Source organism: Bombina bombina, chromosome 6 (genome assembly GCF_027579735.1).
Source record: "Bombina bombina isolate aBomBom1 chromosome 6, aBomBom1.pri, whole genome shotgun sequence".
In the NCBI taxonomy this organism is placed as follows: Eukaryota; Metazoa; Chordata; class Amphibia; order Anura; family Bombinatoridae; genus Bombina; species Bombina bombina.
Window position 1 is genome coordinate 109,272,211 of NC_069504.1, and position 27,457 is coordinate 109,299,667.

The 27,457-nt window shown below is 39.1% G+C and overlaps 1 protein-coding gene across 6 annotated transcripts in view; it reads right to left on the minus strand.

The window, feature by feature from the left end:
• The window catches only part of SRPK2 (SRSF protein kinase 2), a 508,288-nt gene extending 487,265 nt beyond the window's left edge, over positions 1 to 21,023 (minus strand). For 2 of the 6 annotated variants that reach the window (XM_053716553.1, XM_053716552.1), the window contains exon 1: positions 20,702 to 21,022. In XM_053716553.1, the coding sequence (XP_053572528.1) occupies positions 20,702 to 20,739 (38 nt within the window). In that variant the 5' untranslated portion in view covers positions 20,740 to 21,022. Of the gene's footprint in view, positions 1 to 20,701 lie in introns of all 6 variants that reach the window. The other 4 variants (XM_053716555.1, XM_053716554.1, XR_008402804.1 and 1 more) reach the window with 3 other exon arrangements.
• Between the last annotated feature and the right edge of the window lie 6,434 nt (positions 21,024 to 27,457).

Genomic DNA, 27,457 nt, shown 5'->3' on the forward strand with positions numbered 1-27,457 from the left:
ACCTTAACTGACCTCAGCAGAGGATACAAGAGAAGGAGAACAACTTTTTGAACTTAGGGAAACCTACATTGTGGAACCAATTATTTTATTGAGACTTTACACTTTTTTCTTAAATGTTTAAAAAAAACTCATAAAAAAAATAATATTTGTATTATTCTCCGATTAATCTTTGCTTTGAATATATCATTCTGAATAGCATTTATTTAGTGTTAAACGTCTGTTTAACCCCTTAACGACCAACGACGTATGGGGTACGTCCTGCAAAAAAATGCAGTTAATGACCAAGGACGTACCCCGTACGTTGTTGGTCTTTGAAAGCGGTGGATCGCTTCCTGATCGCTTCCTGATCGCTTTCATGTTATTGCAGTGATCGCTTTCATGTTATTGCACTCTGTGGCCCTCTCTGCATCGGCTATCCATGGCCGTTATCGTTGGTGAGTGATTGCTCATCCAGGGAGGTGGGTGGGCAGTCATTGGTGGAGGAGGGGGGAGGGATCTTAAGCGGGTGCGGGCGCGTGCACGTGAGATCTGTGCAAACAGCAAAAATATGATGTACATCTGAGGGTGGTAGAGAGGACTGGGGAGGGTGGTATTTTAAAATTAAGTGATCTGGGAGAGGGTGGGGGTTGAATGTTGAGGGGGGGGGGGGGCAGCTACACTACAGAAATAAAGAAAAATATTTAATAAAATAATAAAAATAAAAAATAAAATAAAATACATGTTATTGCAAACTGGGTACTGGCAGACAGCTGCCAGTACCCAATATGGCGCACAATAAGGCGGGGGGGTTAAAGAGCTGTTTGGGGGGCATCAGGGAGGTTGGGGGCTAAGGGGGGTCCTACACAGCAGAAGAATTTTTTTTTTATTTTTTTTAAACTTAACCCCCCCCCCCCCCCCAAAAAAAAAACAACAACTTATTTTAGTACTGGCAAACTTTCTGCCAGTACTTAAGATGGCAGGGACAAATGTGGGGGGAGAGGGGGCGAAGGGAGTAGTTCGGGAGGGATTAGGGGGTGGGATGTGTTAGGTGGGAGGCTGATCTCTACACTAAAGCTAAAATTAACCCTGCAAGCTCCCTACAAGCTACCTAGTTAACCCCTTCACTGCTAGACATAATATACGTGTGATGCGCAGAGGCATTTAGCAAACTTCTAACTACCAAAAAGCAACGCTAAAGCCATACATGTCTGCTATTTCTGAACAAAGGGGATCCCAGAGAAGCATTTACAACCATTTGTGCCATAATTGCACAAGCTGTTTGTAAATAATTTCAGTGAGAAACCTAAAATTGTGAATAATTTTAAGTTTTTTTTTTTAATTTGATCGAATTTGGCGGTGAAATGGTGGCATGAAATATACCAAAATGGTCCTAGATCAATTCTTGGGGTTGTCTACTACACTAAACTAAAGCTAAAAATAACCCTACAAGCTCCCTACAAGCTCCCTAATTAACCCCTTCACTGCTGGGCATAATACACGTGTGGTGCGCAGAGCCATTTAGCGGCCTTCTAATTACCAAAAAGCAATGCCAAAGCCATATATGTCTGCTATTTCTGAACAAAGGGGATCCCAGAGAAGCATTTAAAACCATTTGTCCCATAATTGCACAAGCTGTTTGTAAATAATTTCAGTGAGAAACCTAAAGTTTGTGAAATAATTTGTGAAAAAGTGAACAATTTTTTTTATTTGATCGCATTTAGCGGTGAAATGGTGGCATAAAATATACCAAAATGGGCCTAGATCAATACTTTGGGATGTCTTCTAAAAAATATATATATACATGTCAAAGGATATTCAGGGATTCCTGACAGATATCAGTGTTCCAATGTAACTAGCGCTAATTTTGAAAAAAAGTGGTTTGGAAATAGCAAAGTGCTACTTGTATTTATTGCCCTATAACTTGCAAAAAAAGCAAAGAACATGTAATCATTGGGTATTTCTAAACTCAGGACAAAATTTAGAAACTATTTAGCATGGGTGTTTTTTGGTGGTTGTAGATATGTAACAGATTTTGGGGGTCAAAGTTTGAAAAAATTGTTTTTTTTACATTTTTTCCTCATATTTTATAAAATAAGTATAGTAAATTATAAGATATGATGAAAATAATGGTACCTTTAGAAAGTCCATTTAATGGCGAGGATCTGTGAATGCGTGCCATAGTTTTTGTGGTGAAAAAAAAGGAACTAAATATATATAGTTTGGGGACTTCTGGTTAGTAAGCAATGGGCCCTCTGAAGGGGAGAACAGCAGATAGAGGGTACTCTGCAACATTACTGGATCAGCCATTATAGTCAGAAAATGACATGCTCTAATCCATTTTAAGACTATCGAAACTCGCAGAGCACTGTTGGTCATGAACAGAAAACTCTGCTGATCATCTGCGTTGTCAGCTGCACTTTTTGCTTGGGACCAGCAGTGCTCTGCAAGTCCTAAACAGTATTACTACTGTGTGTTTAACCCCTTTGTTGGGGTTAAGCATACAGTAGTCTAGGGTCAATATTGTTAAAATGACATGCCCTAATGGATTAAAAACCATGTCTGCCAGGCACTGCTGATACCAGCGTTTCAAAGGTTATAGTCAATGTGCAAGAGTCTTATAAATCACATTTAGTAATTACTTCATTTTTAAAAAAAACAAAACTTTAATCTGATGAATGGGCTTGACAAATTAATACCAGTTTGCCAATCTCTGGTTTCATGTCACTTAGCAGGGGTCTAAAATCTCCATAGTCTGAGAGCTGGAGTTGATTTCTTTGCTTGGAACATAGTTGTACTACTGCACCAATAAATCAACTTTATAGAAATTGTATTCTACTTGCCAAAGTGTTATGTAGTATACCATCAGATTATTTCTGATGACAGGTGACTTAAAAACCTTAGATGGGTTGACTGTGTACAAAGCTACTCAGACAAGCACAAAAGACCTTTGCTGTGTTTCCTGCTACTACACAATGATTCTAAACTATGCAGTTAATACTAGTAATATGTGCTAACGTGCAGTGATGACAAAACAATGAATGAAAGCCTGCAGTACAAGTGACTGTCATTTATCTAAGTGAGGCTGATAAACCTGAACTATCACAAAAGTAAAAGCCTCAAAGGCAAAGGAGCAATAAAACGTCAAATACAAAGCGAGAAAGTTGTTTTGCATCGCCCATCTAGAGTAAAGCACAACAAATTACGACAGTTATACTTGATGGGGCCCACTAGTATCCTCTTCCTCTCCATTCCAATAGCGCCCCTATGGTAATCCCAGTGCCCCCTTTCCCCTCTTATGCCTATAAGTGCCTCTCCTCAATAATGCCATTGACCCCCAGGGGGCAGTATCGCCCACTTTGGGAACCACTGAGTTATATAATTGCCTTTATTAGTCCACGGTTCAAAGCACTAATTCATGACTGATCACTGTTATGATTATTATTTATGTGTTTGACTTATGGAACACAAGGCAAACACATAAATTAATAGGTTGCTTTTTTTAATGAATGGGGGATGTACAGCTTTTTAGTTACAAATATATTATGAAACTAAAACTGGTCCATTAAACGCATGGTAAGCCAAAAAAGTAACAGATCACATAAAGCATTTTATTTCAGGAATCTCTTGGCATAAGTGAAAAACATCTATGAGAAAAGATGTTTGTTAAAGTGACCTTAAACCCACATTTTTTCTTTAATTAGTCAGATAGAGAATACAAATTAAAAAAAAGTTTCTAGTTTGCTTCTACTATCAAATTTGCTGCGTCCTCGTGTTATTCCTTGTTGAAGAAATACCTAGGTAGGTAGCGTGCACATGCCTGTAGCCCTATGACAGGAAATAGTGCTGCCATCTAGTGGTCTTGCTAATGTATAACATTGTTGCAAAACTGCTGCCATATAGTGCTGCATACACGTGCACACTCCTTAGATTAAACCCCTGCTTTTCAACAAAGGATAACAAGAAAACAAAGACATTTTGATAATAGTAGTAAACTGGAAAGTTGCTTAAAATTCTATGCTCTATCTGAATCATGAAACACATTTTGTTTGTTTTTTGTCTCTTTAATTAATTATAAAGGTGCTGGATACTATGGGGGAAAATGGTTTCACAAAAAAGTAACAAATGTTTTCACAAATAAATAAAAAAGCAAGCAAATACATTTATAGAAACATTCCCAAAACTTGCCATTTATACAGGTAGCAAACTTTCACTCACACTATGGGGCCGTTTATCAAGCTCAGAATGGAGCTTGATGCCCCTTGTTTCCTGCTCTAAGGCAGCAGAAATCAACCCGATCGTATTGACAACCCCTACTATCAGGCGATTGGCCGCGAATCTGTAGCAGGCGATTTCCCTTGAATCTGCAGCAGGCGGTATTGCACAAGCAGTTCTGATGATCTGCTTGTGCAATGATAAATGCAGACAGCGTATGCTGTCGTCATTTATCGATGTGCAGCGGACATGATACACTACATTGTATCATGTTCGTCAACACTTTAATAAATATACCCCTTAATGTTAAAGGAGGAAACATTTGTCTCAATCATGTAAGATTCTCTAAGATTTCAAAATGACATTCCAGTGTATAAAAGGAAGAAATAGCCAAATTGTTTAAATGTCATATGTGGGTCTAAAACCAATGCACAAAGGAAGGCTGTATACATCAGGCACATTTCTCTACAATTATTTATGTTCTGTTGTTCATTGTACCAGGGAGATTCTAGCATATATATTACAGGTGCATATTCCCAAATCCAGATTTCTGAATTCCAAACTTATTCTGAAATCCAAACTTTTTAATTAATTTTTATAAAAAAAAATAATAATATACAAAAATAGTTTTTGTATACTAAAGTATTAGAAATTAAAAAAACAACTTTTAGTTTGCTGTATAAGCTGTATTATTACATGTAAATATTGCACAAATGACATAAGATATTGTTGTATACTCTTGGTCACATTCCCTCTCCAAACAGTCCTATTTTAAATACAAATATTTCAAAATCCAAAGATTTTCCAGTCCCAAGCAGTTTGGATAAAGGGTTTTCTACCTGTATAATGCAATTGTCATTCCTGTGCTTTAAAGTGAATGCAAATTTTAATGCTAAAGTGCCAGTTTTTTAAAAATTTGATTAAAAACAGGGGCACTTTAATTAATCAAAATGTACATTTCACTCGTGAAAAAATACCTTTTAATCTTGACAGCAGCTCCAGCTTCCTCCACCTGTCATAAAACCTCTTCCTGGGTCTAAAATGAGGAATCCGGCTTCCTCCAATCACAGGATTGAATCAGACACTGATTCCCCGGGGGGTGGGTGGGGTGGAAGCCGTGATTGGAAGGCGACCTGTCCATCATTTCTGACATCAGAAATTAAATGACTTCAGACGACCGGAGAAAGCTGGAGCTGCTGTCAAGTTTAAAAGGTAAGTATTTTCTTTTACAAGATACGATGAGTCCACGGATTTCATCCTTACTTGTGGGATATCGCCTCCTGGTCAGCAGGAGGAGGCAAAGAGCACCACAGCCGAGCTGTATATATAGCTCCTCCCTTCCCTCTCACTCCAGTCATTCTCTTTGCCTGTGTTAGTGATAGGAAGAGGCAGAGTGAGGTGTTAGTTATAAGTTTAATTTTTGGTTGCTATTTCTTCTGCTCGAAGAGTATCTGAGCTTTCAGCATTACAATGTGATTCTCCTTATCTTATTCTCCATTCTGATGAGGTGGTGTTACGTACCAATCCAGGTTTCCTTCCTTAAGTGGTTTCGAATATAAATATTATTCAGGGAATTGTTATTCCTTACTTGTGTGCTACTCCTTCTTCTGAGAAGGAGCGACTGTTACATAATTTGGACGTTATCCGTGCCTTGAAGTTTTTCTTAAGTCAACTAAGGATTTTCGTCAATAGTCTTCCTCGTTTGTTATGTTTTCTGGGAAGCGTAGGGGTCTGACAGCTACGGCTACCTCTCTCCTTTTGGCTGAAGAGTATCATTCGTTTTGCCTATGAGACTGCTGGACAGCAGCCTCCTGATCGAATTACGGCTCCTTCCTCTAGGACTGTGGTTTCCTTTTGGGTATTAAAAAATTATGCTTCTGTTGAACAGATTTGCTAAGCTGCGACTTTGTTGGCTTTTCATACTTTTTCCGAATTTTACAAATTCGATACGTTGGCCTCATCTGAGGCTGTTTTCTGGGAGGAAAGTTCTTCATGAAGTGGTGCCTTCCGTTTAGGTTCCCTGTCTTGTCCCTCCCGTTTCATCCGTGTACTATAGATTTGGTATTGTATCCCACAAGGATGAAATCCACGGACTCATCATTGTAAAAAGAAAAGGAAATTTATTCTTACCTGATAAATTTGTTTCTTTTACGATACGATGAGTCCACGGCCCACCCTGTTTTTATGTGACAGGTCTTTATTTTTGTTAAACTTCAGTCACCTCTGCACCTTGGCTTTTCCTTTCTCTTCCTAACTTCGGTCGAATGACTGGAGTGGGAGGGAAGGGAGGAGCTATATATATACAGCTCTGCTGTGGTGCTCTTTGCCTCCTCCTGCTGACCAGGAGGCGATATCCCACAAGGATGAAATCCGTGGACTCATCGTATCGTAAAAGAAACAAATTTATCAGGTAAGAATACATTTCCTTTTTTCACAACACAAGTGAAATGCAAATTTTGATGAATTAAAGTGCCCCTGTTTTTGATCGAATTTTTAAAAAACAAAATCAAAATTTACATTCACTTTAAGAATATTTGTATTATAGTTCTTTAAGCAACTTTGTTTCCTTTATTTTGTTTAAAAACTAAATTTATGCTTACCTGTAAATTGATTTCTTCTATGGTAAGACGAGTCCACGGATTCATGCTTTACTTGTGGGATATTATCCTTCCCTACAGGAAGTGGCAAAGAGCACCACAGCAGAGCTGTTTATATAGCTCCTCCCTTAGCTCCACCCCCCCAGTCATTCGACCGAAGGTACAGGAAAAAAAGGAGAAACTACAAGGTGCAGAGGTGACTGAGTTTAAATTAAAAAAAAAATACAATCTGTCTTAAAATGACAGGGCGGGCCGTGGACTCGTCTTACCATAGAAGAAATCAATTTATCAGGTAAGCATGAATTTAGTTTTCTTCTATATAGGAAAGACGAGTCCACGGATTCATCCTTCACTTGTGGGATACAATACCAAAGCTACAAGACACGGATGAACGGGAGGGACAAGACAGATGGTTAAAAAGAAGGCACCACTGCTTGAAGAACTTTTCTCCCAAAAATAGCCTCCGAAGAAGCAAAGGTATCAAATTTGTAAAATTTGGAAAAGGTATGAAGCGAAGACCAAGTCGCAGCCTTACAAATCTGTTCAACAGAAGCATCATTTTTAAAAGCCCATGTGGAAGCCACCGCTCTAGTAGAGTGAGCTGTAATTCTTTCAGGAGGCTGCTGTCCAGCAGTCTCGTATGCCAACCGGATGATGCTTTTCAGCCAAAAGGCAAGAGAGGTAGCCGTAGCTTTTTGACCTCTACGTTTTCCAGAATAGACAACAAACAAAGAAGATGTTTGACGGAAATCTTTGGTCGCTTGCAAGTAAAACTTTAAAGCACGAACCACGTCCAAGTTGTGCAATAGACGCTCCTTCTTAGAGGAAGGATTAGGACACAGAGAAGGAACAAAAATTTCCTGATTAATATTCTTATTATTAACAACCTTAGGAAGGAATCCAGGTTTGGCACGCAAAACCACCTTATCAGCATGGAAAACAAGATAAGGCGAGTCGCATTGCAATGCAGATAGTTCAGAAACTCTTCGAGCCGAAGAGATAGCGACTAAAAACAGAACTTTCCAAGATAGAAGCTTAATATCTATGGAATGCATAGGTTCAATCGGAATCCCTTGAAGAACCTTAAGAACTAAATTCAAACTCCATGGCGGAGCAACAGGTTTAAACACAGGCTTGATTCTAACTAAAGCCTGACAGAACGACTGAACGTCTGGAACATCTGCCAGACGTTTGTGCAAAGAATTGATAAAGCAGATATCTGTCCCTTTAAGGAACTAGCTGATAGCCCCTTCTCCAATCCTTCTTGGAGAAAGGACAAAATCCTAGGAATCCTGATCTTACTCCTTGAGTAGCCTTTGGATTCACACCAATAAAGATATTTACGCCATATCTTGTGATAAATTTTCCTGGTGACAGGCTTTCGAGCCTGAATCAAGATATCTATGACCGACTCAGAGAACCCCCGCTTGGATAAGATCAAGCGTTCAATTTCCAAGCGGTCAGTCGCAGAGAAACAAGATTTGGATGCTGTAACGGACCCTGAATGAGAAGGTCCTGTCTCAGTGGTAGAGACCATGGTGGAAGAGATGACATGTCCACCAGGTCTGCATACCAAGTCCTGCGTGGCCACGCAGGTGCTATCAAAATCACTGAAGCTCTCTCCTGTTTGATTCTGGCAATCAAACGAGGAAGGAGAGGAAAAGGTGGAAACGCATAAGCCAGGTTGAACGACCATCGAGACGCCATCAGATCCAAATCTGGTGTGCCCCATTGCTGAATCAATTGTGCAAACACCTCCGGATGGAGTTCCCACTCCCCCGGATGAAAAGTCTGACGACTTAGAAAATCCGCTTCTCAGTTCTCAACTCCTGGGATATAGATTGCTGATAGATGGCAAGAGTGAGTCTCTGCCCATTGAATTATTTTGGTAACCTCTATCATCGCTAGAGAACTCCTTGTTCCCCCTTGATGATAGATATATGCTACAGTCGTCATATTGTCCGACTGGAACCTTATGAATCTGGCCAACACCAGCTGAGGCCACGCCTGAAGCGCGTTGAATATCGCTCTCAGTTCTAGAATATTTATCGGGAGGAGAGCCTCCTCCTGAGTGAACAATCCCTGTGCTTTCAGGGAATTCCAGACTGCACCCCAGACCAATAGGCTGGCGTCCGTCATCACTATGACCCACGCTGGCCTGCGGAAACACATTCCCTTGGACAGATGATTCTGTGACAACCACCAAAGAAGAGAGTCTCTGGGTCCAGATTTATCTGAGGAAATAAATCTGCATAATCCCCATTCCACTGTTTGAGCATGCAAAGTTGCGGTGGTCTGAGATGCAAGCGAGCAAACAGAACTATGTCCATTGCCGCTACCATTAAACCTCCATACACTGAGCCACTGACGGCCGAGGAATGGAATGAAGAGCTCGGTAGATGGATAAAATCTTTGATTTCCTGACCTCCGTCAGAAAAATTTTCATGTCCACCGAATCTATCAGAGATCCCAGAAATGGAACTCTTGTGAGAGGGATAAGTGAACTCTTTTGTACGTTCACCTTCCACCCGTGAGATCTTAGAAAAGCCAAGTGAGACTTGGCTAATTGGTAAGTTGACGCCTGGATTAAGATATCGTCCAGATAAGGTGCCACAGCTATGCCCCGCGGCCTTAGAACCGCCAGAAGGGACCCTAGCACCTTTGTGAAAATTCTGGGAGCCGTGGCCAACCCGAAGGGAAGAGCCACAAACTGGTAATGCTTGTCCAGAAAGGCGAACCTGAGGAACTGGTGATGATCTTTATGGATAGGAATGTGTAGATACGCATCCTTTAAGTCCACGGTGGTCATATATTGACCCTCCTGGATCATTGGCAAAATAGACCGAATGGTCTCCATCTTGAAGGATGGGACTCTGAGGAATTTGTTTAGGATCTTGAGATCCAAAATTGGTCTGAAAGTTCCCTCTTTTTTGGGAACCACAAACAGATTGGAGTAGAACCCTTGCCCCTGTTCTGTATTCGGAACTGGTCAGATCACTCCCATGGAATATAGGTCTTCTACACAGCATAAGAACGTCTCTCTTTTTGTCTGGTTTGACAATTGAGAAAGATGTAATCTCCCCCTTGGGGGAGAATCTTTGAAATCTAGAAGATACTCCTGGATTACTATTTCTAAAGCCCAGGAGTCCTGAACGTCTCTTGCCCAAGCCTGAGCAAAGAGAGAAAGTCTGCCCCCTACTAGATACGGTCCCGGATCGGGGGCTACCCCTACATGCTGTCTTGGTAGCAGCAGCGGGCTTCTTGGCCTGTTTACCCTTGTCCCAAGTCTGGTTAGGTCTCCAGACTGACTTGGATTGAGCAAGATTCCCCTCTTGCTTCACGGCAGAGGAAGAGGGACCACCTTAGAAGTTTCTAAAGGAACGAAAATTATTTTGTTTGGTCCTCATCTTATTCGACTTATCCTGAGGAAGGGCATGGCCTTTCCCTCCAGTGATGTCTGAAATGATATCTTTCAGTTCAGGCCCGAATAGGGTCTTACCCTTGAAAGGGATGGCTAAAAACAAAATTTATGCTTACCTGATAAATTCCTTTCTCCTGTAGTGTGGTCAGTCCACGGGTCATCATTACTTCTGGGATATTAACTCCTCCCCAACAGGAAGTGCAAGAGGATTCACCCAGCAGAGCTGCTATATAGCTCCTCCCCTCTACGTCACCTCCAGTCATTCGACCAAGGACCAACGAGAAAGGAGAAGCCAAAGGGTGTAGTGGTGACTGGAGTATAATTCAAAAATTTTTTTTTTCCTGCCATAAAAAAACAGGGCGGGCCGTGGACTGACCACACTACAGGAGAAAGGAATTTATCAGGTAAGCATAAATTTTGTTTTCTCCTGTTAAGTGTGGTCAGTCCACGGGTCATCATTACTTCTGGGATACCAATACCAAAGCTAAAGTACACGGATGATGGGAGGGACAGGCAGGCTCTTTATACGGAAGGAACCACTGCCTGAAGAACCTTTCTCCCAAAAACAGCCTCCGAAGAAGCAAAAGTGTCAAATTTGTAAAATTTGGAAAAAGTATGAAGAGAAGACCAAGTTGCAGCCTTGCAAATCTGTTCAACAGAAGCCTCATTCTTAAAGGCCCAAGTGGAAGCCACAGCTCTAGTAGAATGTGCTGTAATTCTTTCAGGAGGCTGCTGTCCAGCAGTCTCATAGGCTAACCATATTATGCTACGAAGCCAAAAAGAGAGAGAGGTAGCCGAAGCTTTTTGACCTCTCCTCTGACCAGAATAAACGACAAACAGGGAAGACGTTTGTCGAAAATCCTTAGTTGCCTGTAGATAAAATTTCAGGGCACGGACTACATCTAGATTGTGTAGCAGACGTTCCTTCTTCGAAGAAGGATTAGGACACAAAGATGGAACCACAATCTCTTGATTGATATTCCTGTTAGTGACCACCTTAGGTAGGAACCCAGGTTTAGTACGCAGAACTACCTTGTCTGAATGAAAAATCAGATAAGGAGAATCACAATGTAAGGCAGATAACTCAGAGACTCTTCGAGCCGAGGAAATCGCCATTAAAAACAGAACTTTCCAAGATAACAGCTTGATATCAATGGAATGAAGGGGTTCAAACGGAACACCCTGTAAAACATTAAGAACTAAGTTCAAACTCCATGGTGGAGCAACAGTTTTAAACACAGGCTTGATCCTAGCTAAAGCCTGACAAAAAGCTTGAACGTCCGGAACTTCTGACAGACGTTTGTGTAAAAGAATGGACAGAGCTGAAATCTGTCCCTTTAAGGAACTAGCGGATAAACCCTTTTCTAAACCTTCTTGTAGAAAAGACAATATCCTCGGAATCCTAACCTTACTCCATGAGTAACTCTTGGATTCGCACCAATATAAGTATTTGCGCCATATCTTATGGTAAATCTTTCTGGTAACAGGCTTCCTAGCCTGTATTAAGGTATCAATAACTGACTCAGAAAAACCACGTTTTGATAAAATCAAGCGTTCAATTTCCAAGCAGTCAGCTTCAGAGAAATTAGATTTTGATGTTTGAAGGGACCCTGGATCAGAAGGTCCTGTTTCAGAGGTAGAGACCAAGGTGGACAGGATGACATGTCCACTAGATCTGCATACCAAGTCCTGCGTGGCCATGCAGGTGCTATTAGAATCACTGATGCTCTCTCCTGTTTGATTCTGGCAATCAATCGAGGAAGCATCGGGAAGGGTGGAAACACATAAGCCATCCCGAAGGTCCAAGGTGCTGTCAAAGCATCTATCAGAACCGCTCCCGGATCCCTGGATCTGGACCCGTAACGAGGAAGCTTGGTGTTCTGTCGAGACACCATGAGATCTATCTCTGGTTTGCCCCAACGTCGAAGTATTTGGGCAAAGACCTCCGGATGAAGTTCCCACTCCCCCGGATGAAAAGTCTGACGACTTAGGAAATCCGCCTCCCAGTTCTCCACTCCCGGGATGTGGATTGCTGACAGATGGCAAGAGTGAGACTCTGCCCAGCGAATTATCTTTGATACTTCCATCATTGCTAGGGAGCTTCTTGTCCCTCCCTGATGGTTGATGTAAGCTACAGTCGTGATGTTGTCCGACTGAAACCTGATGAACCCCCGAGTTGTTAACTGGGGCCAAGCCAGAAGGGCATTGAGAACTGCTCTCAATTCCAGAATGTTTATTGGTAGGAGACTCTCCTCCTGATTCCATTGTCCCTGAGCCTTCAGAGAATTTCAGACAGCGCCCCAACCTAGTAGGCTGGCGTCTGTTGTTACAATTGTCCAGTCCGGCCTGCTGAATGGCATCCCCCTGGACAGATGTGGCCGAGAAAGCCACCATAGAAGAGAATTTCTGGTCTCTTGATCCAGATTCAGAGTAGGGGACAAGTCTGAGTAATCCCCATTCCACTGACTTAGCATGCACAATTGCAGCGGTCTGAGATGTAGGCGTGCAAAGGGTACTATGTCCATTGCCGCTACCATTAAGCCGATCACCTCCATGCATTGAGCTACTGACGGGTGTTGAATGGAATGAAGGACATGGCATGCATTTTGAAGCTTTGTTAACCTGTCTTCTGTCAGGTAAATCTTCATTTCTACAGAATCTATAAGAGTCCCCAAGAAGGGAACTCTTGTGAGTGGAAAGAGAGAACTCTTCTTTTCGTTCACCTTCCATCCATGCGACCTTAGAAATGCCAGTACTAACTCTGTATGAGACTTGGCAGTTTGAAAGCTTGAAGCTTGTATCAGAATGTCGTCTAGGTACGGAGCTACCGAAATTCCTCGCGGTCTTAGTACCGCCAGAAGAGCACCCAGAACCTTTGTAAAGATTCTTGGAGCCGTAGCCAATCCGAATGGAAGAGCTACAAACTGGTAATGCCTGTCTAGAAAGGCAAACCTTAGATACCGGTAATGATCTTTGTGAATCGGTATGTGAAGGTAAGCATCCTTTAAGTCCACTGTGGTCATGTACTGACCCTTTTGGATCATGGGTAAAATTGTCCGAATAGTTTCCATTTTGAACGATGGAACTCTTAGGAATTTGTTTAGGATCTTTAAATCCAAGATTGGCCTGAAAGTTCCCTCTTTTTTGGGAACCACAAACAGATTTGAGTAAAACCCTTGTCCTTGTTCCGACCGCGGAACCGGATGGATCACTCCCATTAATAAAAGATCTTGTACGCAGCGTAGAAACGCCTCTTTCTTTATGTGGTTTGTTGACAACCTTGACAGATGAAATCTCCCTCTTGGGGGAGAGGATTTGAAGTCCAGAAGGTATCCCTGAGATATGATCTCTAACGCCCAGGGATCCTGGACATCTCTTGCCCAAGCCTGGGCGAAGAGAGAAAGTCTGCCCCCCACTAGATCCGTTCCCGGATCGGGGGCCCTCGATTCATGCTGTCTTAGGGGCAGCAGCAGGTTTCCTGGCCTGCTTGCCCTTGTTCCAGGACTGGTTAGGTCTCCAGCCTTGTCTGTAGCGAGCAACAGCTCCTTCCTGTTTTGGTGCAGAGGAAGTTGATGCTGCTCCTGCTTTGAAATTACGAAAGGAACGAAAATTAGACTGTCTAGCCTTAGGTTTGGCTCTGTCTTGAGGCAGGGCATGGCCTTTACCTCCTGTAATGTCAGCGATAATTTCTTTCAACCCAGGCCCGAATAAGGTCTGCCCTTTGAAAGGTATACTAAGCAATTTAGATTTAGAAGTAACGTCAGCTGACCAGGATTTTAGCCACAGTGCTCTTCGCGCCTGAATGGCGAATCCGGAATTCTTAGCCGTAAGTTTAGTTAAATGTACTACGGCATCCGAAATAAATGAGTTAGCTAACTTAAGGGCTTTAAGCTTGTGTGTAATCTCATCTAATGGAGCTGATTCAAGTGTCTCTTCCAGAGACTCAAACCAAAATGCTGCTGCAGCCGTGACAGGCGCAATGCATGCAAGAGGTTGCAATATAAAACCTTGTTGAACAAACATTTTCTTAAGGTAACCCTCTAACTTTTTATCCATTGGATCTGAAAAGGCACAGCTATCCTCCACCGGGATAGTGGTACGCTTAGCTAAAGTAGAAACTGCTCCCTCCACCTTAGGGACCGTTTGCCATAAGTCCCGTGTGGTGGCGTCTATTGGAAACATCTTTCTAAATATAGGAGGGGGTGAGAACGGCACACCGGGTCTATCCCACTCCTTAGTAACAATTTCAGTAAGTCTCTTAGGTATAGGAAAAACGTCAGTACTCGACGGTACCGCAAAATATTTATCCAACCTACACATTTTCTCTGGTATTGCAACTGTGTTACAATCATTCAGAGCCGCTAACACCTCCCCTAGTAATACACGGAGGTTTTCCAGCTTAAATTTAAAATTTGAAATGTCTGAATCCAGTTTGTTTGGATCAGAACCGTCACCCGCAGAATGAAGCTCTCCGTCCTCATGTTCTGCAAATTGTGACGCAGTGTCTGACATGGCCCTAATATTATCAGCGCACTCTGTTCTCACCCCAGAGTGATCACGCTTACCTCTTAGTTCTGGTAATTTAGCCAAAACTTCAGTCATAACAGTAGCCCTATCCTGTAATGTGATTTGTAATGGCCGCCCAGATGTACTCGGCGCTACAATATCACGCACCTCCCGAGCGGGAGATGCAGGTACTGACACGTGAGGCGAGTTAGTCGGCATAACTCTCCCCTCGTTGTTTGGTGAAATATGTTCAATTTGTACAGATTGACTTTTATTTAAAAGTAGCATCAATGCAGTTAGTACATAAATTTCTATTGGGCTCCACTTTGGCTTTAGCACATATAGCACAGATATCTTCCTCTGAATCAGACATGTTTAACACACTAGCAAATAAACTAGCAACTTGGAAATACTTTTCAAGTAATTTACTATAATATGAAAACGTACTGTGCCTATAAGAAGCACAGAAAAAGTTATGACAGTTGAAAATTAATAAAACTGAGAAGTTATAGCATCAAATCTTTGTAAAAACACAATTTTAGCAAAGGATTGCTCCCATTAGCAAAGGATAACTAACCCTGATAGCAGAAAAAAAATACAGAAATAAACGTTTTTTATCACAGTCAACTACAATCTCACAGCTCTGCTGTGAGTGATTACCTCCCTCAAAATAAGTTCTGAAGACCCCTGAGTTCTGTAGAGATGAACCGGATCATGCAGAGAAGACAATAAACTTCTGACTGAATTTTTTGATGCGTAGCAAAAGCGCCAAAAAAGCCCCTCCCCCTCACACACAACAGTGAGAGAGATCAGTAAACTGTCTTAAATTAAATAAAACGACTGCCAAGTGGAAAAAAATAGTGCCCAAAACATTTTTTCACCCAGTACCTCAGAAAATTAAACGATTTTACATGCCAGCAAAAAACGTTTAACATTAAATAAATTAAGTGTTATTAAAAAGCCTGTTGCTAGTCCCTGCAAATTAGGCTAAAGTCTTATGCATACAGTATAATTCCAGTGAAGTGCCATTCCCCAGAATACTGAAGTGTAAAATATACATACATGACAGCCTGATACCAGTTGCTGCTACTGCATTTAAGGCTGAGTTTACATTATATCGGTATGGCAGAATTTTCTCATCAATTCCATTGTCAGAAAATAATAAGCTGCTACATACCTCTTTGCAGATAAATCTGCCCGCTGTCCCCTGATCTGAAGTTTACCTCTCCTCAGATGGCCGAGAAACAGCAATATGATCTTAACTACGCCGGCTAAAATCATAGAAAAAACTCAGGTAGATTCTTCTTCAAATTCTACCAGAGAAGGAATAACACACTCCGGTGCTATTATAAAATAACAAACTTTTGATTGAAGGTATGAAACTAAGAATAATCACCACAGTCCTCTCACACATCCTATCTATTCGTTGGGTGCAAGAGAATGACTGGAGGTGACGTAGAGGGGAGGAGCTATATAGCAGCTCTGCTGGGTGAATCCTCTTGCACTTCCTGTTGGGGAGGAGTTAATATCCCAGAAGTAATGATGACCCGTGGACTGACCACACTTAACAGGAGAAAGCTTAGCTTTTGATGACACATCAGCAGACCAGGACTTAAGCCATAACGCTCTGCGCGCTAAAATGGCAAAACCTGAATTCTTCACCGCTAATTTAGCCAATTGAAAAGCGGCATCTGTAATGAAGGAATTAGCTAGCTTGAGAGCCCTAATTCTATCTAGAATATCCTCTAATGGAGTCTCAACCTGAAGAGCCTCTTCCAGAGCCTCGAACCAAAAGGACGCTGCAGTAGTTACAGGAACAATGCACGCTATAGGTTGGAGAAGAAAACCTTGATGAACAAATATTTTCTTCAGGAGATCCTCTAATTTTTTATCCATAGGATCTTTGAAAGCACAACTGTCCTCAATAGGTATAGGTGTACGCTTAGCCAGGGTACAAATAGCTCCCTCCACCTTAGGGACCGTCTGCCACGAGTCCTGCACGGCGTCTGATATGGGAAATATTTTCTTAAAAGTAGGAGGGGGAGCGAACGAAATAACTGGTCTATCACACTCCTTAGTAACAATTTCCGAAATCCTCTTAGGGACCGGAAAAACATCAGTGTAGGCAGGAACCTCTAGGAATTTGTGCATTTTACACAATTTATCTGGAACTACAATAGGGTCACAATCCCTGAGCTCTCCCATCCAGGTACTGACCGGGCCTGACACTGCTTATCCAAAAAAACATTTGCTCACAAACATTTTACATTCAGTGTCAACCATATATGTAATTGGTCCCATATGCAAGCTAAGTAATGCCCTTCTTTTAGCTCTAGGATTACTGCTTACCCTTACCCTCCTGGGTATAATGTCAGCCTTTCTGAAATACACAGTCTCTCCAGAAAAAATATGATTGAACATACCTCATTGCTGCATAGCATGAAACCGTTCCTCACACTTAAGTTTCCTGTACTCCTCAGACTCTGTGGGAACAGCAATGGACCTTAGTTACAAATGCTAAGATCATCATCCTCCAGGCAGCAGTCTTCATCCATCTGCTGCCTGAGAGTAAATAGTAAAAACCGGTATCATTTAAAATAACAAACTCTTGCATGAAGAAATTAAAAACTAATATTTTATCACCTCTTTCACTTTACCCTTCCTAGTACTTAGAGTAGGCAAAGAGAATGACTGGGGGGTGGAGATAAAGGAGGAGCTATTTAGACAGCTCTGCTGTGGTGCTCTTTGCCACTTCCTGTAGGGAAGGATAATATCCCACAAGTAAAGGATGAATCCGTGGACTCGTCTTACCTATATAGAAGAAATAAAGTAACACTCTTTCCACTGCCCTTCTATATTATTGTACATGCTTACCCCTATATTATTGTACATGCTTACCCCTATATTATTGTACATGCGTACCCCTATAGTATTACACATGCATACCCCTTCTAGTATTGTACATGCGTACCCCTAGAGTATTGTACATGCGTACCCCTAGAGTATTGTACATGCTTGCCCCTATATTATTGTACATGCATACCCCTATAGCATTGCACATGCGTACCTCATCTAGTATTGTACATGCGTACCCCTATAGTATTGTACATGCGTACCCCTATAGTATTGTACATGCGTACCCCTATAGTATTGTACATGCGTACCCCTATAGTATTGTACATGCGTACCCCTACAGTATTGTACATGCGTACCCCTACAGTATTGTACATGTGTACCCCTATAGTATTGTACATGTGTAACCCTATAGTATTGTACATGTGTACCCCTATAGTATTGTACATGTGTACCCCTAGAGTTGGGATGAATCAGCTGTAGGTTTGTGCATTTTGCTAGGCAACTGAGCAATACTGCAGGTAATGTCACTGGTGCAGAAGAAAGTAAACTAAATCCTGGATGCTTATGTTTTTAAGCAGGGATGGCTAACTGTAGGCCCATGGCACACATGTGTGACTACTTATCCTGGTGAAAAGATTAAATAAATTATCCTCTCGTCATGCAAATACCATCACTAAAAGCTTTGCAAAAAAAATAAAGTGTTTTTTTCTTTCCTTAAAGGGATATAAAAAGTCAAATTTAAAATGTACAGTAGTACTGAGCATACAACCCCTCTCCCTCAGCATATTGCTTACATTTCTTATTTTTAAATAAAGATACCAAGAGAACGAAGAAAATTGATAATAAGGGTATATTAGAAAGTTGCTTAAAATTACGTGCTTTATCTAAATCATGAAAGAAAAAATTTGGGTTTCATATCCCTTTAAGCGGAAACAATACACAAATATTTAATGTATGTAACTTGTATTTTAAACTCCTTTATTCATGAATTTTAGTACTTGTTGCATCTCTGGTATATAATCTTAAGTGGAGTTATTCAAATTAATTTACATATCTATAAAAAAAAAGTTTGTTGATTACCCTACACAAAACAGCACATACAACCGAGTTTAACCAGGTTTCTATAATTGCTGGGTGCACCAACTGCAATTATTTGAGTACAACCAGATTATTAGGATGTTATATATATTACACACACACAATGTATACTTTACATAAAGTATTAATCTCATTTTTATTGGATCGTTGCTACCAAAACATTACTGTTAGTTTCACATCAGTCTATTGCGTGTGCGTGCACAAACATACAATGCGTAGATAAATAATGTGAAGTGAGAGCTGTTTACGCTTCCCCTTGACCCTCCGGTAAAAGCAATTTCCCATGTCTAGATCAGGCTGTGGTGACTACATTCACAAATGATGACAAATCTTTTGTATTTTTCTACCCTCCTGCAATTTGTATTTCACTTCCTTTTCTTAGACTTGTTTGTTTACGACTATTTTTCACATTGCACAAGTGAATTTCCTATACTAATAAACAAACCTGTGTGTTCCTGTTCACATTTAACTTACTTTGTTGTATGATTTACTACAAACCATAAATAAAGATGGGCTTATTTGCCATTAATCAAAGATTAACTTTCCAATACATATTACAAAATTCTCTCTAAACTCTGGTCTTAGAGATGCAGCATAAATACAAACAATGTGTTTCCATGTCTTCATTTTAATCCTAAATGAATTGCAGCACAAGAATACAGTATTTGCTTGGTGCAGGCCTTTACACAAACCAGCAAACAATAACCTATAGATAAAGAAAAAATCTGTTCGAAATGTCTGCAGATAACTCATATAAGCAGTTGTTCAATCATTATGAATTCTAATATTTCACTTCTGTATCACCAATGTCTCTCAATTGAAAAAAAGAAAAAAAAATGGCAGCAACAGCGTCTCAAAAATAAAGCCAGTTACAGACACACGAATGGCCTAAATTAAATTATAATTTAAAGAGATGAAAAAGGTACAACTAAAAAAAAAAAAAATATCACAATTAAAATAAAAAAAATGTATTTTACTGTTAACTAATATACATAAGCATTTGTCAAACACTGCAGTTAGTGTGCACCCTATAAAGAATACAAACATAACATAACTAACACTCGTTACAAACGTCTGCACAGAATTAATTGCTGCCAACGTATTCACCTGGCAAAAATATTTAACACATTGTTCTGTACAATTGCTCAGTTAGAGAGAGCTATTAATACTGCCAGGCACTGTGTGTGCATAACACACAAACAAATAATTTGCCGGATGGAACGGTTAATGTGTATCGTTGCCACTATGGTCACATACAGGGTATTGTAAAATCTCATCATTACTTATAATGCAATAAGAAAATGCTATTTCAAAGCATTTTGATGTATTTAATACATCTAGATCAGCTGCTGTTCACCTCATCAGATTTACAAAAACACATTATATGAATTAAAAACATATTTGGTTGCACAGATATTTTGATGCAAGCATGCCAGACATCTTATTCTGTGGTTCTGTGGGTTATACGTCTGTTATTAAGCTGTGCAATAACATCATCTAGTTTATGTGACAGATTCACACTGGCTTGCAGAATTGCATCTATCTAACATATGACTAATTCTATATAGGTTAGCAATTCCTATGCTATTTGTAAGCGGCACTCCCTTTTCAACAAAGATTCTTCTTTTTCACTGCCTTATATTCTATTTTCAAAACATTCTGACTGATGCACTGATTTAAAAAAAAAATAATTTTTATACAAAATATTATTCAGCACCATATTACAACAAACAACAATAATTGCAAACTGAAACAATCAGACACAATACATAGGAGAGAAATCACTTGACAGGTATCCGGATATTTATTGTGGCATAATGCTATAATATTTGCATGCGGCAGCTGTCTAGCCAACAGAAATCAATAGACGTTTTGCAAATATATGGGGGGGGGAAGCTTTAACAAAGATTGCATTAATACAACACAAAACAGCATGCACAAGTACAGCCCTAGCAAACATGGGGGGCAGATACTGTGCAGATCCCTTTACTGCTACACCATGTAATTGTTCATGCATAAGATGTAGCTGTACCTTTCTGAAGAGGACGACTTCTCAGAGTTAACTGACATCAGCAGCTGAATCTTCTGCTTGATCTCTGGAAAAATTAGAAAATATTCACCACCAGGACTGCCTGAGCCTTGGTTTACTCCACACAAAAAAAAAAATATATATATTCTATGCAGCAAAGATTTTGAGATTTAATCCCTTTTGGCGTATAAAGAGTCTGCTAGATATGCAGCAACGCTGGCTTACAGGAAGAAAATAGAGATTCAAAGGTGCTGCTTAGAAAAAAGAAAGCACCAGAGGCATCAGGCCTGGTTGAACTGTACACATGACTGTTTATGAAAGCAGGAAGAACCATTTCTGTCAAGCATGGGGGGAGGTTCTGACGAAAGAAACATGCTACAACATTGCTAGCAAATCAGAGCACTCATACAAGAAAAAAAGCCAGAAATGCATTCAGTTAGCTGTCTTTTTTATATGCTACCAGCAAGATGCAGTTATCTATAATATGTGAAAACATGTTAAAGCATATAGGAGAGTACAGTTAAAACAAATACAGAATTCCCCAATTTAAACCAGAATTGTAAAGCTAATAGAAATATCCTCTATATGCCAAAGCCAAACACATAACATGGTTTTTATTTTTCTACCATATATTCTGTCTAGTAGTTCCTCACTTTTCTTTTGCCTCCCCCGTTTAGTACACCTAGTGCTCAGAGCCAATGAACAGCAACTCCCATCAGCAGAGCTTAGAAATATCACTGTATTTATACAATAATAGAACAGATTAGAACGGACACACAGAGACGACATTGCATATTCAAAAAGCTTTTGTAGGCAGAGCATGCATTTGAGATCTGACCAAAATAACCCTAGGCTGATTCTAAAGTATAGTGTTTGGCTTTATGAGAATAGATGAATAAAAAAAATATTTAGATAGATAAAAAATAAATGCACACAAATGCAAATGTTCTAAAAACATTTTCTGGAAAGGCTAATTGTATATTTTATTAGATTAAAATCTATCCCTATTTAACTATAATTTAAAGAAAACATATAGACACATTTTTTAAACCCATGATGGATAAGAAAGTCCATTATATATTGTTATTTATTTAAGATTTGTTTCACTTATTTAGTACATATAGATTTAGCGTATATATGGGATTAGTACAATTATTTTTTACTGGTCAGATTGATATATTTGATATTCTGTTTGTACTTAGGTTATTTGATTGGCATACAACTTGCAGGTTTAGTGATTTTCATTATCTTATAAAAACTCTGTCACCCAAATTTTAAAATATTGGATCCAAAATGTAAAAAAGCATATTCCAAGTTTTATGTCACAAATACTGTATTTTTAAATTACTAAAATACTTCATTAAATTAATCTTCTGTCTGATGTGCAAATAAGCCTTAATTCTGTTAAGGCACAAGATGAGTGAAAAATGAATCATAATCTCGCTGCCTACATACACATTCCTACCTACACATCCACCTCTTCTTTGAGGTTTTTTTGTTTTGTTTGTTTTTATAAAAAGAAAGAATTAACATTTAGCCAAAATGGTTCAGCATAGATGACAGCATTCCAAAGTAAAAGTTTAATAAAACATGAAAACCAGGAAAGTCTTGTGAGGACTGTTTAGTTATATAATTGTCATTTTATCCAGTGTGGAAAAAAAGCACACACACAAAAAAAAGTAAAAATCTGCTACTTTAATATATAAAAATAATGGATAGTCAGCAAGCTCTGCAGAAACTATCCTAAAAACCTTTGTAGTTTCAAGATAAAAAGTCGCTTCTTAGTATTCAGGGGAACTGGGCATAATAATGGAACTATAGAAGAAAAGAGTAGATGGTTCTCAGAACTGACTTATCCTGATGTAAAATTAGGTAAGAAGGATCCCAGAATAAAGCTGAAAGCATGGACACTCTTCTGGGTGAAGAAAACAAAATTTATGCTTACCTGATAAATTAAATTTATTTTGTGGTGGTGAGAGTCCACAAGATAATTTCTTCTGGGATTCAACTCCTGGCCAGTAGGAGGAGGCAAATATTCCCCAAAACTCTAAAAGCATTCAATTCCTCCAAACCCACTGATTGATCCGTAATTTCCTCAGTTAGAAAAAACTCAGGAACTATAGGGATAGGTTTGAAATTTAGATCCAATTGCTAAACTGATTTTTCCTCAGCTGGCATAGGATCCTGAACCCCTAGCATACATAAAACATCTTTAGTAATGTACAAATCATATCAAGCTTGAACATGAAGGAGGAAGCACTTGAGACTTTCTCAGGGATAGACTCCTGATCATAAGAAATATATTCATCCTACAAGGAATTATCTGAGGAGATAATCTGAATCATTGCAAGGATTTTTTGAGTTAGACTTTAACTATCCAGAAATTAAAGAAAAAATCAACAGTTACTTGATGGACTCCACTTAGAGGCAACATAGCTGCCAACATTTCAGTAGAAAGCACAAAATCTTTAAATCCTGGAGCAAAACCTGACTTACTCCCTTGTAAAAAGCAAGAAGAGGGAGGACTGACTCCTTTAGAGGCAAAATCAGCACTTGATTGATTGGCATGCATCAGAAGATCCAAACAGGTATTGCAAAACTGTGCTGGGGGTGTAATAAAAGAAAACCGTTTGCACATTACACATTTTAAATGGATTGCATGATCTTCTCTTTAAAGGATATAATGCTAAAGAGCTGAGGACAGTTCAAGTATGCTCCCAGTATAGTAAGGATACAAATATCAGATAAAATAACTGAAATATCAGTATAAACACCCAAGATATTACTGGACTGTATAAAGAAATAAAAAGTCTAGGATTTTTATAGCAAAAATCAAAAAACAGTTTGGAATGGCAACATATATTGAAATAAAAGAGCTGGGGGGGGGGGGGTTGCAACCGCACTACATGAATATTGGGGGGATGCCAGTAGAATGCCTACTGTCAGTAGACTTTATTTATTGGCTGGAGTGCTTATGCATAAGTAAATAGTTTAGAACACTTTAGTCAAAAAGAGATTTTGACCTTCTGCAGGATGCATCTATCTAGCACTTCCTTCTCCCCATGCTATAGTTGAAGCATCTGGTTAGTATGGAGTTGAGATTAGGTAAAAATGTTAAAATTTAACTTTTATTTCAACACTTTAAAACAAAACACAAATACGCTTTAAAAACACAAACAAAGCAGGGACATTCACACTTTGTAGTACTGGGATGTTCTGGTAATCAGAAAGTTCTCAGATGAGAAGCTAAAGTTAGTAATCTAATAATTCACTCAAATGTACTGGGTGGGTTGTTTAAGTTTCACATGGGTATCTTGTGTAGTCTATCCTGAATAATGTAAATAGATATAATGGTATTCAATAGATTATAATTAACTGACTGAATAAAATAAAGACCCTTTATTTGGGTCTGTAATCACCTACAGTAATTCATATACTGTCCCTTTAATTGGGTAAACTTTACAGGTGTTTGCTATAGTATCATTGTTGGTATTTGTATTTTTACAATAATAAAAAGTGTAGGTACCATTGATTTTTAAGTTGTCTCTTTATTTGGGTCTGTGATCACATTTAGTAGTAGTTAGTGATTAATACTTAGCCAGTTCTATAGTTATTATTATTATTATTATATAATATTGTAATTAATACTTTTACAGAGATAACTCAATTATTGCATATACTGTCGCTTTAATTGGGTAAACCTTACAGAGGATTACTATAGTATCACTGATAGTATTTGTGTTTTTGCAACAATGAAAAGTTGTATAATACCATTAATTTCTAAATTGTTCTTTTAAAGTTATAAAATGGCTTTGAAATCAGTTAATGATGCAGCTTGCAACGACTTAAAGGGACAGTAAAGTCAAAACTAAACTTTCATGATTCAGATAGGGCATGCAATTTTAAACAACTTTCCAATTTACTTTTATCATCAAATTTGCTTTGTTCCCTTGGTGGTATTTTTGAAAAGCTAAACCTAGCTAGGCTCAAACTGATTTCTAAACAGTTGAAAACCGCCTCCTAGCTCAGAGCATTTTAAAAGTTTTTCACAGTTAGACAGTGTTAGTTCAGGTGTGTCATATAGATAACATTGTGCTCACTCCAGTGAAGTTATTTAGGAGTCTTCACTGATTGACTACACTACATGTCTGTCAAAAGCACTTAGATAAGGAGGCTGTCTGCAGAGGCTTAGATACAAGGTAATCACAGAGGTAAAAAAGTATATTAATATAACTGTGTTGGTTATGCAAAAACGGGGAATGGGTAATAAAGGGATTATCTTTTTAAATAAGAAAAATCTTGGTGTAGACTGTCCCTTTAAGTATAGGTTTTTGGGAGTTTAATACTGAGCCATTATTTTCAAATGTTGCATGGTCAACAAAGGGTTAAAGTTTGAAATATATAAAAAGTATATTCTGAAAACTGACCGTTAAAAGGGTGCTCGTTTTTCTATAGCTATATTCATTTAGCTTATAATTGCACTACAATATTGGACAGTTAAAGTTTGTTTAGATTCAAAATATATAGGGAAATTTGAATCAAGCTGTTATGAGAATGCTTGCTTGCTGAATCTGTATGTGTTCAGAGTACCTCTAAATAGAGTGAACACTTGTAGCTGTATTAATTCTCCTTAAGTATGAATCAGTGGCTATTAATGCTGAGCCGCTTGCATTCCAATGTTAGGTAGTTAGAGCTTTTTTTCAAAATTTAAGATATATACGAAAATTTGACTCAAGCCGTTATAAAGAAGTTTGATTTCTACAGCTTTATGTATTGAAAATGCCGCTAAACAGAGAGATTACTAATAGCCATAATTATTTAACTTGAGTATAAGTTTGTAGTTGTCAGATGCTGAGCCGCTTACATTATAAGGTTAAATAGTCAAAGCACATTTAAATTCAGGATATATAAGAGACAATTTGAGTCTAGCCGTTGTACAAGTGCTTGCTTTCTAAAGCTGTATGCGTTAGAAATGCCTCTAAACTAACGCCTAGATTTAGAGTTCTGCGGCAAAGGGGTGCGTTAGCTACGCGTGCTTTTTTTCCCCACGCACCTTTTAAATACCGCTGGTATTTAGAGTTCACAGAATGGCTGGGTTTTCAGTGCGTTAGGCTCCAAAAAGGGAGCGTAGAGCATAATTTAACGCCACTGCAACTCTAGATACCAACGGTGCTTACGGACGCGGCCAGCTTCAAAAACGTGCTCGTGCACGATTCCCCCATAGAAAACAATGGGGCCATTTGAGCTAAAAAAAACCCTAACACCTGCAAAAAAGCTGCGTTCAGCTCCTAACGCAGCCCCATTGTTTTCTATGGGGAAACACTTCCTACGTCTGCACCTAACACTCTAACATGTACCCCGAGTCTAAACACCCCTAACCTTACACTTATTAACCCCTATTCTGCCGCCCCCGCTATCGCTGACCCCTGCATATTATTATTAACCCCTAATCTGCCGCTCCGTACACCACCGCCACCTACATTATAGCTATGTACCCCTAATCTGCTGCCCCTAACACCGCCGACGCCTATATTATATTTATTAACCCCTAATCTGCCCCCCTCAACGTCGCCTCCACCTGCCTACACTTATTAACCCCTAATCTGCCTGAGCGGACCGCACCGCTACTATAATAAAGTTATTAACCCCTAATCCGCCTCACTCCCGCCTCAATAACCCTATAATAAATAGTATTAACCCCTAATCTGCCCTCCCTAACATCACCGACACCTAACTTCAATTATTAACCCTTAATCTGCCGACCGAATCTCGCCGCTACAGTAATAAATGGATTAACCCCTAAAGCTAAGTCTAACCCTAACACTAACACCCCCCTAAGTTAAATATAATTTAAATCTAACGAAATAAATTAACTCTTATTAAATAAATTATTCCTATTTAAAGCTAAATACTTACCTGTAAAATAAACCCTAATATAGCTACAATATAAATTATAATTATATTATAGCTATTTTAGGATTTATATTTATTTTACAGGTAACTTTGTATTTATTTTAACCAGGTACAATAGCTATTAAATAGTTAAGAACTATTTAATAGCTAAAATAGTTAAAATAATTACAAAATTACCTGTAAAATAAATCCTAACCTAAGTTACAATTAAACCTAACACTACACTATCAATAAATTAATTAAATAAAATACCTACAATTACCTACAATTAAACCTAACACTACACTATCAATAAATTAATTAAATACAATATCTACAAATAAATACAATGAAATAAACTAACTAAAGTACAAAAAATAAAAAAGAACTAAGTTACAAAAAATAAAAAAATATTTACAAACATCAGAAAAATATTACAACAATTTTAAACTAATTACACCTACTCTAAGCCCCCTAATAAAATAACAAAGCCCCCCAAAATAAAAAAATGCCCTACCCTATTCTAAATTAAAAAAGTTCAAAGCTCTTTTACCTTACCAGCCCAGAACAGGGCCCTTTGCATGCCCCAAAGAATTCAGCTCTTTTGCCTGTAAAAAAAACACATACAATACCCCCCCCCCCAATATTACAACCCACCACCCACATACCCCTAATCTAACCCAAGAGTGACAGCCAATAGAATGCAAGCTCAATCTGATTGGCTGATTCCAGCCAATCAGAATTTTCCTACCTTAATTCCGATTGGCTGATAGAATCCTATCAGCCAATAAGAATTCGACGGACGCCATCTTGGATGACGTCATTTAAAGGAACCGTCATTCGGCTAGTAGGCGTCGTTAGAAGAGG